The sequence below is a fragment of the Bos indicus genome, chromosome 9 (genome assembly GCF_029378745.1).
Source record: "Bos indicus isolate NIAB-ARS_2022 breed Sahiwal x Tharparkar chromosome 9, NIAB-ARS_B.indTharparkar_mat_pri_1.0, whole genome shotgun sequence".
Classification (NCBI taxonomy): Eukaryota; Metazoa; Chordata; class Mammalia; order Artiodactyla; family Bovidae; genus Bos; species Bos indicus.
Window position 1 is genome coordinate 95,122,402 of NC_091768.1, and position 14,086 is coordinate 95,136,487.

General features: G+C 47.7%; 1 protein-coding gene across 7 annotated transcripts in view; it reads left to right on the top strand.

Moving 5' to 3' along the window:
- Positions 1-13,695, top strand: part of SYNJ2 (synaptojanin 2) — a 110,867-nt gene extending 97,172 nt beyond the window's left edge. For 3 of the 7 annotated variants that reach the window (XM_070796439.1, XM_070796440.1, XM_070796444.1), the window contains 6 exons: positions 225-398; positions 3,142-3,276; positions 4,750-4,862; positions 5,977-6,085; positions 8,463-8,614; positions 10,129-13,695. In XM_070796439.1, coding sequence (XP_070652540.1) covers positions 225-398; positions 3,142-3,276; positions 4,750-4,862; positions 5,977-6,085; positions 8,463-8,614; positions 10,129-10,872 — 1,427 coding nt within the window. In that variant the 3' untranslated portion in view covers positions 10,873-13,695. Of the gene's footprint in view, positions 1-224; positions 399-3,141; positions 3,277-4,749; positions 4,863-5,976; positions 6,086-8,462; positions 8,615-9,077; positions 9,228-10,128 lie in introns of those variants that run through there. The other 4 variants (XM_070796443.1, XM_070796445.1, XM_070796441.1 and 1 more) reach the window with 4 other exon arrangements.
- Positions 13,696-14,086: the final 391 nt, after the last annotated feature.

Genomic DNA, 14,086 nt, shown 5'->3' on the forward strand with positions numbered 1-14,086 from the left:
TTGTGGATGTCAGGGCTGTGGGCTTGGTCCTGGGTCTCAGACATCCGTGGAATTGGGGTCCCAGCCTTGCTGCCATGTGGGTGCCTGGGGCTGCTGGTGGCTGTGCCTCGGGGGACCTCGGGGGTCCTGACACGAGCCACGGGCCTCGATGTTGAAACACACCCATCGATGAATGACTTGGTGCTTTCCCCCTAATTGTTCGCTGTGACACTTCCTTCCCCAAGGGGATATTCTTGACGACGACGAAGACTATCTGGCGGATGAGCTGAGTCAGCCTGTGGTCTCAGACAGTGATCCAGGGGGAGACGAGGTCTCTGATGCCCCCGGCTCCACCTCCACGGCACCTCCCGGCAGGTCACCGGCACTCGCCAAGAAGAAGCAGCGTCCAACCTACAAAGGTAGCGTGGACCTTCCTTTTCTGACTCGCCTCTGGTGCAGCGTTCACTCTCAGCAGCTGGGCGTCAGGTAAAGCCACATCCAGTGTGCTCGGCCCATGAACAGAGGGGCAAAATGAGTCACAGCAAGAGGTGGACACTGGGCTCTGGGAAGACAGTTGCCACTACACTGATTTCCTCTAGTGATTTCATTTTTCCCCAACAACTGGGACCCCTCTAACACGCCAGATTCATGACCATTCAGTTCAGTTCTGTCGCTCAGTCATGTCCGATTCTGCGACCGCATGGACTGCAGCACACCAGGCCTCCCTGTCCATCACCATCTCCCAGAGTTGCCCAAACTCATGTCCATCAAGTTGGTGGTGCCATCCAACCATCTCATCCTCTGTCATCCCCTTCTCCTCCTGCCTTCAGTCTTTCCCAGCATCGGGGTCTTTTCCAATGAGTCCGTTACTTTCCTCTATTTAAATTGGCATGGCTCTGAACTGGTTTTACATTTGTGATATTCCCCCCTCCCCCCGCAAGACTTTTCTGATTCAGTCCCATAAGACACATACTCACTATCAATGTCCTGAGTTGTTGGTGTCTTTCTGTATTTGTGTAACATTATATTGTTACACAGTAATTTTACATCTTAGCATCATTATGTCATTTTAGACTCGAGAGGGACTGAAAGTCACTGGGATCGAACTGCCGGTCCCTAGATGATTAGAGTGGTTCACATTCTGCATCAAACTCTTCAGCTCCGTTTCAGCCACAGCCACCAGTGCCTTCCAGCTGTTGGACATTGTATCTCCTTGTTGGTGACGAGCAGGTGCAGGAGCTTAGCTGTGTGTCAGGACCCTTTGTGCTGCGGCTGAGGACAAAGAACGGGTGACAGTTAGATACTTCCCAGGAGGCACAGAGACCACCCCCAAGCCCCTTTGGCTGTTTTTGGTCCCAAAGCCAGTCAGTAGCCTGGCTGCGTTGAACTATCAGGAGCTTAATAGACTGCTGAGGCCTGATCATTTGCCACATTATAGAGATGTGGGCCTGGCAGGTGTGGCTGGGACCCTGGAAACCTGGCGACTCGTGGAGCTCCCAGGTGACTCGGATGCACATCCAGGTGTGAGTTCAGTTCAGTTCAGTCGCTTAGTCGTGTCCGACTCTTTGCGACCCCATGAACCACAGCACGCCAGGCCTCCCTGTCCATCACCAACTCCCAGAGTCTACCCAAACCCATGGTGTGAGACTGCTGCCCAATTCAAAGGCAACAGCCTTCTTTAGCAAATCAAGGTGCTTCTATATGCTGCACATCCAGAGGGCTCCTGGCCTGGAGCGGAAGTGGCTGAAGGGATGTGTCCTTGAGTCAGGAAATGGTCTTCTTCTCCAGGGTGGCTATCATTCAGGCATCCTTTGGAGGCAAAGCAAGTGTGTGCCTTTTGAATGAAGAACTTAATAAAGCAGCTTGGGGTTCTGACATGTGGGCAGACTCGCCTCCTGGTGGACCTCAAGGGAACATCTCCTTGATGCTTTAAGGCCCTCAGTCCAGTTGCTCAGTCATGCCTGACTCTGCGACCCCATGGGCTGCAGCACGCCAGGTTTCCCTGTCCTTCACTCTCTCCTGGAGTTTGCTCAAACTCATGTGCCTTGAATCAGTGATGCCATCCAACCATCTCATCCTCTGTCGTGCCCTTCTCCTGCCTTCTTCGATCTTTCCCAGCATCAGGGTCTTTTCTAGTGGGTTGGAAAAGGGCCCTCAGGAACTCCCTTTAGAAGGAGACATCCTGCCTCTCCCATCAGAGCTCACAAGATGCACCTCGCTTTTAGATTTGAGGGATGGGAGGATGAGCCGCGATGAAATGAATCGGTGTGTGCTGTGGTGTGGAAGAGAAGACCTAAAACTGTCCTGAATTTAAATGTAATAAGTGAAAAAAGTCACTCAGTCGTGTCCGAGTCTTTGCGACCCCATGGGAACAGTCCATGGAATTCTCCAGGCCAGGATACTGGAGTGGGTAGCTTTTCCGTTCTCCAGGGGATCTTCCCAAACCAAGGATCGAACCCAGGTCTCCCGCCTTGCAGGCAGATTCTTTACCAGCTGAGCCACAAGGGAAGCCCCAAATGTAACAAATGTACATTAATAAAACAGAAGCAGTCCCCTCCCCATACCCCTGGTGAGTCAGGATGGTGAACGCTCGGGCAGTCGCTGGCGTGGGCTGTGGGATTTGGGGCTTGAGTGAGCAGGGACCTTCCATGCTGGACTTTGCCTCTGGACTGCAGGCTGCCCCACCGGCAGAGAAGTGACAATATTCTCAACGCCAAACCTGTCACTGCCCTGTTTCAGAGTGGAGAATGAAAAATGAGGGGCTCTAGGGTCTTCCCTGGTGGTCCAGTGGTTGAGACTCTGGGCTCCCAGTGCAGAGGATACAGGTTCGATCCCTGGTCAAGGAACTGAGATTCCACATGGTACACAGCTCAGCCTGAAAAAAAGAAAAATGGAGGGGCTCTGGTTTTCAGCTGTCATTCTGTGTGGAAGTCTTGTGGATTATTTGGGAAGGAAGCACGCGTACACTTTAAAATTCTTCTGTGTCTCTCGTGCGTGGACACCACACCTCATGCACGGCTCACCAAGTGTTCCAAGCAGGCATTGGGCGCCCTCTCCCCGCCCCCACGCCAGCAGAAAGGGACCCTTCAAGCTGTCCTGCGGGAGGGGTCCCTGCAGACCCGAGTCTGACTGCCCTGACTCACGTCCCGCCGTGTCCTCCAGATGATGCCGACCTGGTGGAGTTAAAGCAGGAGCTGGAAGCAGTTGGGGACTTCCGCCACCGCTCTCCAAGCAGGTCTCTGTCGGTTCCCAGTCGGCCTCGGCCACCTCACCCACCGCAGAGACCCCCCCCTCCAAGTAAGACTCCGCTTGCTTTCCACTCACCACGATGCCTGCTGGGAATAACCATGCCCTTCCTACCTGCTGAGCGAATGGCTCTAAAATCCTGCTGTTGGGTTTTCACAGCGCTTTCTCCCCTCCTCGGCCTCCTCTTCGTCCTAAATCCTTGGCGAGTTTGGTATCAGAGATCGCTTTGTGTCTTGTGGACAAATCAAAGCAGCCCTTCCTAAAGCTGCTCTTCGCCCTCCTGTGGCTGTGCTTTTGCTTGAAGCTGCTTGCAGTTTGAAACCTTATGGGTTGGAGAACTGGGGCCACAAACGAGCTGGGGACATTATGAGCTCCTTCTCCCCCCGACCCCCAACGGCATCTCTCAGCATCTTCTCTCCTGGACCACTGCCCCCCCACCTCTCTGCTCACGAGGACGCAAGTAAGCCCAGGTGCCCTGACCCGGAAGGTGGCCATGCTCGCGCCTCTGAGCAGGCAGCACTCCATCTGTGAGCCCGAGTCTGCTGAGAACGGCTTTTCCCGGTCCGGGCCTCAGCATAGCACTTTTCTTCCTGACTTCCCCAAAAAACAATGCTTCGCCCATAAAGCACTCCTCAATAATCGGAAATAAGGTTGTACCATGCTTCTGATCAGTTTGCATTTACCTCCACTGCTTGCTTCTCCCCACCTCCACCCCGCCGTGCCAGTAAAGATTTTCCTAAGCTGTACTTTCAGAACTGGGTTCATCACAGTCTGGGTTACATCACAATCGTAATCAACGGCAAGTCAGAAACACATGACTTGTGAAGCATATTTTTTTTTACTTTGCAGAGTTCATGCTCAGAATATAAAATATTAAATAAAAATAAAGTGATGTCCTATATTATTGTGGAGGTTTACAAAAAGAGATAACAGAAACAGTAAAAAATTTAATTTCACTTACCTAGCAATGATAGTTGTTAACCAAAAGATTTCCATCCTTTTTCCAATTAGATATATCTATGTCTATGCAAAATTTTAATAACAGAATTGGTATCCAATTTTTTTTGGTCATCTGTCTTCTCATCTAGTGTTTCTGTCACTAACTGTTGTTCTAAGTATGATTAATGGCTATAAATACTATTAAATATAGTTTATTCTCCGCTTTAGGAATGTTTTTTAAGACTTTGCCCACGAAACATCTTTAAAATTTGGTCCTAATAACAGTAGTGTGTTTTAAACCACTTAAAAATGACTGATTAGGTTTTTTGTCAGATTTAACATCCCCCCGCCCAGGATGTTAGATTAAAATTTTCATTCAAACACTGCTTCTCCAGAGAATCGACATTAATAGGCCCAAGTTGTTAGAGAATCAAAAGACAGCCTCAGAAGCACCTCTGAATCGCTGAAGGCCATGGATGTACTCAGACCATGACCTTGCTCTTGCTCTCGGCTGGCTGGGAATTTTGTGTTGAAGTAGCTGTGACTGCACTGAGATGGAGTCTCTGCCCTCCTTGGTTTTTACAGCTGGTTTCATGGTGAAAAAATCAGCCTCGGATGCCTCCATCTCCTCCGGCACCCACGGGCAGTACTCGATTTTGCAGATGGCAAAACTCCTGCCGGGAGCCCCTCAGCAAGCGGTGAGTTCTCCTTTCTCAGATCAGAGCAAAACGGGCCAGCTTCTCAAACCCATGAGATCTGCCCCATGGTCCATGCATAGCCCCTCACATCATGCCAGGTCACCTCTTTCCAGTGAATACATAGATTGCTGTCTCTAACTCTCTGCCTATCCACCACTTACCCCCCCAAACCCTATAACTTACTACCAGGTCCTTTATAGGGGTTTTTAATGGTCGTCCAGAGTGTGAGAGAGAAAATTGCATTTGAAGAAAACTCCCAAGCGCCCCTTCATGGAGGGACTGTTGGTTTCCAGACATACCTGCTTCTCTCCCTTTCAGCACTTGCATTTGACCTTGGAGTATAGAGCAGGGGCTGGTAGAAGGGGAAATATGAGAACTTCAGGTCAGTTGTCTTGAGAGAAGAGACTAAAAAGAGATCTAAATAATGCAGTAGAGATGCTGGTAATAGTAACAATAGGGTTTTAGAGGTGGGCATTCTAGAGGGTGGCACTGAGCTCTAAAGAAGACTGTGGGTGAAGGTCAGTGGGCTAGAGGTGAGGAAGGAGGGAGGTGCCACTGGGGGCCGGGTGGAAGGGACAGTGAGGAGAGCTGGGCCAGCTGATGGCCATGGTCATGCTCACAAGCAGGGGTAGGAGGCTGACGTGACCTCAGTGGTTTACAGTGATGAAGGCAGGTCCTCAAAGGCGACCCAGAGGTGGAGGTTAAGACGTAGAACAGTGAAGAAGTAGAATCAGCACTTTTGAGAAACATCTGGAAAGTGCTGAGTGACTCATTGGACCTTGGAAGGAGTGACTTCTGACTAATCTTTCTTGCTTTTTTACCTGGTTGTCGAAATAAAGATAGAGGATGGTTGGTCCGCATTGCACAGTCCTAGAACCACCCGGTTGGGGAGACCAGCGTCATCTAGATGTTACTGCATCCCTCCCCTCGGGTATGCGCGTGCTCCGAGGGAGAGACTTGAAGGATGCAGTTTAGATGGGAGCTGTGCCTTCATCGCTGATGGAGCTCTGTTAACCTCACGCTCACGTATGGATCCGTGGGTAGAGGTCTCACAGGGTGAGGCTGTTTTCCCACTTGTGCTAATATGTATTTCTTCCTGATTTTTGTCCTCAAGCCCAAAGCAAGGACTGGGATAAGTAAGCCTTATAATGTCAAGCAGATCAAAACAACCAACGCTCAGGAGGCAGAAGCAGCCATCCGATGTCTCCTGGAAGCCAGAGGAGGTAGGTGTTCCCCCGGAGCTCCTTCGAGATTCTGCTTTTCTCCTCATATTCTTGCAAAAAGAGGCCTAGAAAAGAACAGAACTCTTTTTCTGGAGGCAGTATTCAGTAAAAATACCCTTTAGCAACGTTTTATAAAATTCATCTATGAAGATTTATCGTCCATTTAGAACTTATATTTAAAATTCAGTAAGTATCAATAGATAAAAACAATCCCAAGATTATTAAGGAGCACTTAAGGGAGAGACAGAAATAACCGAAAATGAGTTTTAGAAGAGGTTCATGCTGGAGGCACTAACTCATCCTGCTGGCTCTGTAGAAAGAGATGGTTAAGTAGGTGTTCTCCTTCAGGCAAAACATCTCGTTTTTTAATTACCAGCATCCCTAGATTCTTCACTGTCAGGCAGGGACCTCTTCTCTGCATACTGCCTGTTCATTTTTTGTTGCTGTCACTTCACCTAACCCTTGTTAACCATGTTTTAACTTAGAATCTCCCCTATGCATTCAAAATCACTGGTAACTAGCAATTTGGGGTTTGTTTGTTTGTTTTGACTTTATACTAGACTCTCTTTTGAAAAGGGCAAAGTATGCCCTCTGAAAAGCCAGATGCAATTACAGTTGCCCGATTTGTTTTTAGTCTGGATATTTCATTTATTTGAAATTCCCAAATAACATTTAAAGAGGGCATGGATTAAGAGGAGGAGAAACACTGTTGCATGATAACACCATGGTTTCTCTTTTATTAAAAAAAGAAACAAAAACTCATTGAATGGATGAAACAGTCCATCAGCTGATGGACTCTCTTCCACCCAGCCCCCAGTGGCACCTCCCTCCTTCCTCACCTCTAGCCCATTGGCCTTCACCCACAGTCTTCTTTAGAGCTCAGTGCCACCCTCTAGAATGCCCGCCTCTAAAATCCGATTGCTGTGATTACCAGCATCCCTGCTGCTTTGTTTAGGCCCCACTAGGTCTCTCTATGGCACCCACTCCAGTCCTCTTGCCTGGAAAATCCCATGGATGGAGGAGCCTGGTGGGCTGCAGTCCATGGGGTCGCTAAGAGTCGTACACGACTGAGCGACTTGACTTTCACTTTTCACTTTCATGCATTGGAGAAGGAAATGGCAACCCGCTCCAGTGTTCTTGCCTGGAGAATCCCAGGGACGGGGGAGCCTGGTGGGCTGCTGTTTCTGGGGTCGCACAGAGTCGGACATGACTGAAGTGACTTAGCAGTAGCAGGTCTCTTTATCAGAGAAGGCAATGGCATCCCACTCCAGTACTCTTGCCTGGAAAATCCCATGGATGGAGGAGCCTGGTGGGCTGCAGTCCATGGGGTCGCTAAGAGTCGTACACGACTGAGCGACTTGACTTTCACTTTTCACTTTCATGCATTGGAGAAAGAAATGGCGACCCGCTCCAGTGTTCTTGCCTGGAGAATCCCAGGGACAGGGGAGCCTGGTGGGCTTCCATCTATGGGGTTGCACAGATTCGGACACGACTGAAGCGACTCAGCAGCAGCAGCAGCAGGTCTCTTTATAGCCTCTTCTCTCAAGACAGCTGACCTGAACTTCTCGTACTTACCCCTTCTGTCAGCCCCTGCTCTGTACACCAAGGTCAAATGCATAAAGTGGAGCATATCCATCCCATGGAATCTTATTCAGCCGTAAAAAAGAACAGAGTGCTAACATATGCTCTGTCATGGGTGAATCGTGAAAATACTGTGCTGAGTGAAAGAAAACGGACCCAAAAGGCCATGTGTTGTATGATTCCATTTATGTGAACTGTCCAGAAGAGTCAGATCTATACAGAGAGAAAATTATAGTGGTTTTCAGGAGCGAGAGGAGAGGAGGGACTGGGCAGTGATTGCTGTGGAAATGTGTGGGGTCTCTTTTTGAGGTGATGAAGACGTTCTGGGGACCATATGGTGATGGTTGTACAACTTTGTGACTATAACCACCAAAGTATAATCGTTAAAAAAGGGTAAATTTTATGGTATGTTAATTATATTACAGTCAAGGGTTTTTTTTCCTAAGTCTGTATAGACGTGGAGAGTGGGAGAGGTTTGAGGTTTGAACTCTACCCTGCGTCACAACTTAATATTTTCCTTCTCATGGGCCCTGCTAAGATTTCAAGGCGTTCTACCATCATCTCCCCTGAGCAACACAGGTACACATTAAACTTTGCAACTGATCTTAGGGTCTCACTGATTCTTCCCTACACAGACCCCATCCCTGTTGAGAAGGTGAGCGTGAGGAGCTGGGGTCAAGCCTAGCTGGTTGGTCCTGACAACCCTCAGAGATTTAGATCAAAGAGAAATACATTGCATTATCCTTTGAATAATGCCTTGTCCTTTACGCCTCTGCCGTGCCATTCCATGCTTCAGGTGTCCCAGGAGAAGCCCTAAATGCTCCAGCCTTGAGGGACCAGGAATCTTCCAAACCAGAGCCCACAGTGGGGGTGGCGCCTCTTCTGCCCCGTCGGCCCGCCCCCAGGGTTCCTGCCATCAAGAAGCCAACTTTGAGGAGGACGGGAAAGGTAAGAACCTGTCATGTAAGCCCGTTGCTCCTGGGCTGCTCAGATGTCTCCTTAGATAAGAATTATGTCTCCGATGAGTCTGGTCTCTTTATACATGTTCACGACTCCCAGCCACGGCCTCATCTTTGAGGAACATGCCCAGCAATTGCTTTCTCCCTCTCATCCCTGCTGCTTCTTAGCTCTCGCTGAGCAGAAACATTGGGAATTTCTCACCAAGACAGGAACAGTTTGGAGGCATCACTCTGTCCAAATGTTCCATTTCTATTCCCAAACCAAGCCAGCGTGGGACACTGTATTCCATGTGTCCCAGTAATTCCCATTTGTGTGTGTGGTCTGTGTCCTATGCCCACAGTTCACGTGTACAGATCTTATTTGCATTAGAAAAACAGTTACCGGTCTCCGGACGGGCCTTGTTTGACAAGCACTGGAGGCGCGACAGCTTTTCTTGCCACTTTTCTTGCAGATTGTTTTCTGCTCTCGCTCTCAAGCTTCTCAGCCTTGCTTGCTGCTTCAGAGACGTGAGTTTGTCAGGACAGTAGCAGCCCAAAGACTGGCACCTCTAGAGACATCTGGATCTTCCGTTTGAGCTCAGTGTGCCAGTCACGGACTCTCGGTAATCCTTGGCTGGTCGTTACAGAATGGCTGCTTGTCCACCTGGAGGAAGTGTGAGCGTGGCTTGGGCACCTGGTTCTTCCAGAGCCGGCTTTGTGTTTTCTGGGTTGCTCTGCTGTTCCATGTCTGCTCATTCATCCGCCCATTTTCCACACCTCCTTGCACTTACAGATCTCTTTCCTCAGCCTCTTCTCTGTTCTCACTTTGTCTTTTCAAGGCCAGAGGTAGAAATGGGTTCGTTTTCCTCACCAGCTGCACAGGAGCTGCAATAAAAGGCTGTCAGAGAACAGGTTGTTTATTGCAGCTGGTTTATCTAAAGAACCAGTGGCAATACTGAAATGCTGATGTTTAAACTACCCACAGCCATGTCTGTACAAAAGCTCCCTCTGGTCTCATGCAGTTGTTTCCTTTGTGGTCCGTTTGAATCAGAACCGAGGAAGGGAAGTTCCTGTGTGAAATTTGCCGTTCTTCTGTATTTAAATAGCAAAGATTCAAGGAGCCAGTATACCCTACAATGAGTCCTTCAATTAGCTTAACACTGTGACATAAGCTACTTCACTGAATCATCAAAGCTGCAGCCTCCAGGAAGAATTTTCAGAGAGGTTCGCTGTTTAATAAAGGAAGACTATAATCCCGTTTCCTAGGTAACAGAGAAACTTGTTTCAGATTATTCCCTGTGGTGGGTTTAAAGCTTCCACTCATATTTCATTGGACCTGCTGTTCCTCCTTGATACCTGTGCTCTCCCATGCTCTTTCGTGCCTGATGACACCCCCGCATCCCAGACATTCTCAAATCTTGAATTTGCTAGAATGTCCACGTGGTCCCATCTAGCGTGTGCTGATCGATTCCCAGTTCCCTGGGCAGGCTGCTTATTGACGCTCTTTGTCGTACCTTTTCTCAGCCCGCGTCACCGGAAGAACAGCTTGGGCATCAGGCCGTCCATTTTACAATCGAGCCCCCGGAGTTGAGCCCTGACACCCCTCCACTAGCGACAGTCCCTCCTGTTCCCAAACCGAGAACCCTTCAGCCGCGGAAAGGGGCCGCCAGGAAGGCCACTTCGGACGAGGCCCCGCCTACAACCACCCCGCCCACTCCGGAGGCCCCGCCCACGGCCACCTCGCCCACTCTGGAGGCCCCGCCCCTCGTGCCGCAGGTGCCCCCACGCAGGAAGAAATCCGCGCCGGCGGCCTTCCACCTGCAGGAGCCGCAGAGCAGCTGCCAGCTTCTCCAGGGGCTCCCCTGCAGCGACGGTCCCCCCACAGCCCCGCCTGCCGGGGGTGCGCTCTCTCCACAGCCGGCTTTCCTGGGCGTTTCATCATCACCTGCAAGCCCCGAGGCTGATGGCACCACGAACAGAAAATCAGTGGGTGCCCCCCTTCTCGGTGACTATCAGGATCCCTTCTGGAGCCTACTCCACCACCCTAACCTGTTGAATAATTCCTGGCTTTCCAAGAGCTCCGATCCCCCGGACTCGGGGACCGGGAACCTCGGAAGGGTGCACTCAGCCCCTTTGCAAGTCAGTGCCTCACCAGCCCAGGAGCCGCCCCCGGAGCACAGACCAAGAGACTTTGGTCCCTGGGTGACAATCAGTGACAAGGACAAGAGAACGGTGCTGCAGGCGTTTGACCCACTGGCGAAAACCTGACGGGGAAACCTATGGCCGCTCCTCCGCAGGATGCCTGCCTTTTCCCCTTGGCTCCACTTTACAGGGGGAAGGCCCACTGCCCTTAACCCCACGTGGAAAGAGACATTAGTTAAAGGCACACTGAAAAAACATGGGTACTCCTGTGTAGTTTACAGAACTTGTGTCTCTTCCTCAATACCATTATTATTCAGCCACCAAGATATGTTTTATTGCAGACTTGTGCATGTTATGTCTCCTCTCAGGGTATGAGAAACCTCCGGGTAGATTCAGCCTGTGGATTTTAGGAAAGGAAACCTAGCCCATAATGCCCAGGAAGCTCCTTCCCACTGAATTTTAAATGATTGTTTAATTTATGTGTGTATGTGGTGTGATTTTTAGAAAAATATTGTTTGCAGTTTACAGATTTGGAATAACTTTTTGGTGACCCACTGAAGGTTGATGCATACAAGATTACACTAGAAGGGGGTTGGGACCATTGAGAGCTGGACCTGGTCAACACCAGGTTAAAAAAAAAATATCAGAGTAGGAAGCAGCAAATAGGTCCACCGAAAGACAAGACTGTACATTCCCAGCAGCCCTTGTGTTTATTTATGTACATGTATATTAACCATGATGGTGTGCAAGTCTTAGGGGAGATGGTGGCATTCCCTGCTACGATTCTGGATCATATACCATTAGCTTCACCCGAGCTCCAGCTGGCTAGAGCCTCCTGTACCATGTCTTAGACTTTGCATGTCCCATAAATTGCTGCAGTCCTAAGCTCTGGTGTGCTACCCATTGTTCACACTCTCTATTCCCTATGAATAAAACCTCATGGACTTCTTTTCCCCCTTATATTCCATCCCCGGTAAAAGCACAGATTGTGAAAACTCGTACCGGCACATAATCCTGAGTCTCATTGTTACAATTTGAAGAATATTTGTTTTAGTCTGGCCTACCTGACTGTGGCTTCAGGAAAGAAAATACCATATGTCCCCAAGTATAAGAAACCCCAGGATATCCTGAGTTAACTTATCATCTACATTTTATTAAGGTTTTCCCCCCTGTACATTTCCAGCACCACCTCTTAACTATTCAGTTCAGTTCAGTTCAGTTCAGTCGCTCGGGCACGTCCGACTCTTTGCGACCCCATGGACTGCAGCACACCAGGCTTCCCTGTCCATTACCAACTCCTGAAGCTTGCTTAAACTCATGTCCATTGAGTCGGTGATGCCGTCCAACCATCTCATCCTCTGTCGCCCCCTTCTCCTCCTCCCTTCAATCTTTCCTCTCAACTATTCAGTCATCTAGAAAGACATTGCCATGCTGCTTTACATTTCTAAAAGAATGTTAGGAGGCCTGGAAGTCTTTGGGAACAGACTTCATAATTTTGCTGGTAAGAATCTGGCAAGATCGCAGTGTGCCACATAGCATGTTTAGGCATCTTTCATGTCATAGAATCAAACCTCAATGGACCAGGGAGTTCCTGTGTTCAGAGCTAATGGTTTTGCTGCTGCTGTTGCAGTAATCATCTTGCCAGGGGAAATGCCACTCTCCTAATTAAACCTCTGGGGTTTCAGAATTAACTCTCATCACCACTGTCAAGATACAGTACAGATTATTTTAGTGTGGCGCTCAAGACTATATCAAAGCTATATCTCATTTCACCTGAAGGCTAAGAAAAAGATACTAGTGAGCCATGGAGATAAACATAATGTGAGTAGTTAACTCGGTCATAAAAAATGGTGTTTTTAGCCTTAGCTGATTAGGACTCCTTCTCTAGCACTTACCTCCTTTATATCATTTTTACGTCTCTAAGAAATGTAAGAAATAAACATGATCGTTGAAAGAGTTGGGACGAGAGAGGCCGCAAGATGGGGGATAGGCTTTGGAAAGGTAAATCATTTGCAGGATTCACATTGCTTTTAAAGGGTACAGTTGAGAATGGAATCAAAGATTTCTTAATTCAAACACTGTTTTCTCTATAACCTCTTTCCTGCTAAAAAGGAGGTGAATTTGAAGGCATATCTGTGTATCAAGTCAGAAAAAGCATGGGTGGGGGGCAGTAATCACCACAGAAGTCACTTCTAGGGCTTAATTTTCAGGTTTCTTCTTTGTTCTAGGCAGCAAATAGCCAATAAACGGTACTGAGAATAGAACTTCATTTAACCTAGGTGTTCATCACACCACAATTGTATTGAAGCAGGTCAAAGGAAAAATTAATAAGTAGTTTAACATGAAGAAGTGAATACTATTTGATCATGGCTGTTCAGACTTAATAACAGAGACTGGGTTTTGAGTTGATAATATGTAAGGTTCTCACATTAACATTCTCTTAAAAAGGGACAACTGGAATTGTCTTATTTTTTAAATCGTTGCTTAACAGTTGGTATCTTTCCTAGGCTGGCAGTGGAGTTGGTTGAATAATCTTGACAGTGAGCAGCTGGCGTCCTGGGGATTTCATTCTGGGGTTTTTATTTTTAATCTTTCCTTGATGCTCCCACACCAGCCTTTTTATTGTGCCCTTGCCGTTTATTTCATTACTGTTCTGTAAGGCGTTACCATTCACTACAGAGTATTTTTAGGCACAGACTTTATAATTTGGCATTGAACCCAATTAAATTCCTTTTTACAACATAATCTTCCTAGACTTCTTGCCTATTTAAAAAAAATTGTTGCAATAAATTACTGAAACTGGGACATCTGCCCAAGCGACTCCTATAAAAGTTTAAAGTTGTTGAAGTTCAAGACACTTAAAATTCTCCTGACCTGTGTATAAGTAATAAGCAAAGTAATGTATAAAAACATTTCTTTTGTAATAAAGTAATTATATGAAAAAGGAAAGCTGCAAAAATTGCTTACTGAATCTTACTGGATGACTAGCAATGAACAAAAACTGTTTATTTGAAGTGATAATTTGTACTGAAATTGTAAAAAACACCTATTAAATGTTTTGTCTTTTTTTTTTTTTTTAAAGAAAATGTTTGGCTTTGTTCTTTTCAGATATGAGGAGAAGCTTGGGATATCTTCAGCCAGCGTTTTATTCTGGCTGAAATGTGATTATTAGTTATTCCTCCGAGTTTCTGTTTCTTTTCTCAACCATCAAACTAACTTGAAGCAGCATAAAAGTAATAGCTTGGTTAAGAATTTACAAGTTGAATGCTGCTGGCCGGGCTTACTGCCAGAACATTAATAACTTTATGCTGTAATATTGAGAGATGCTAAGATTCATGTT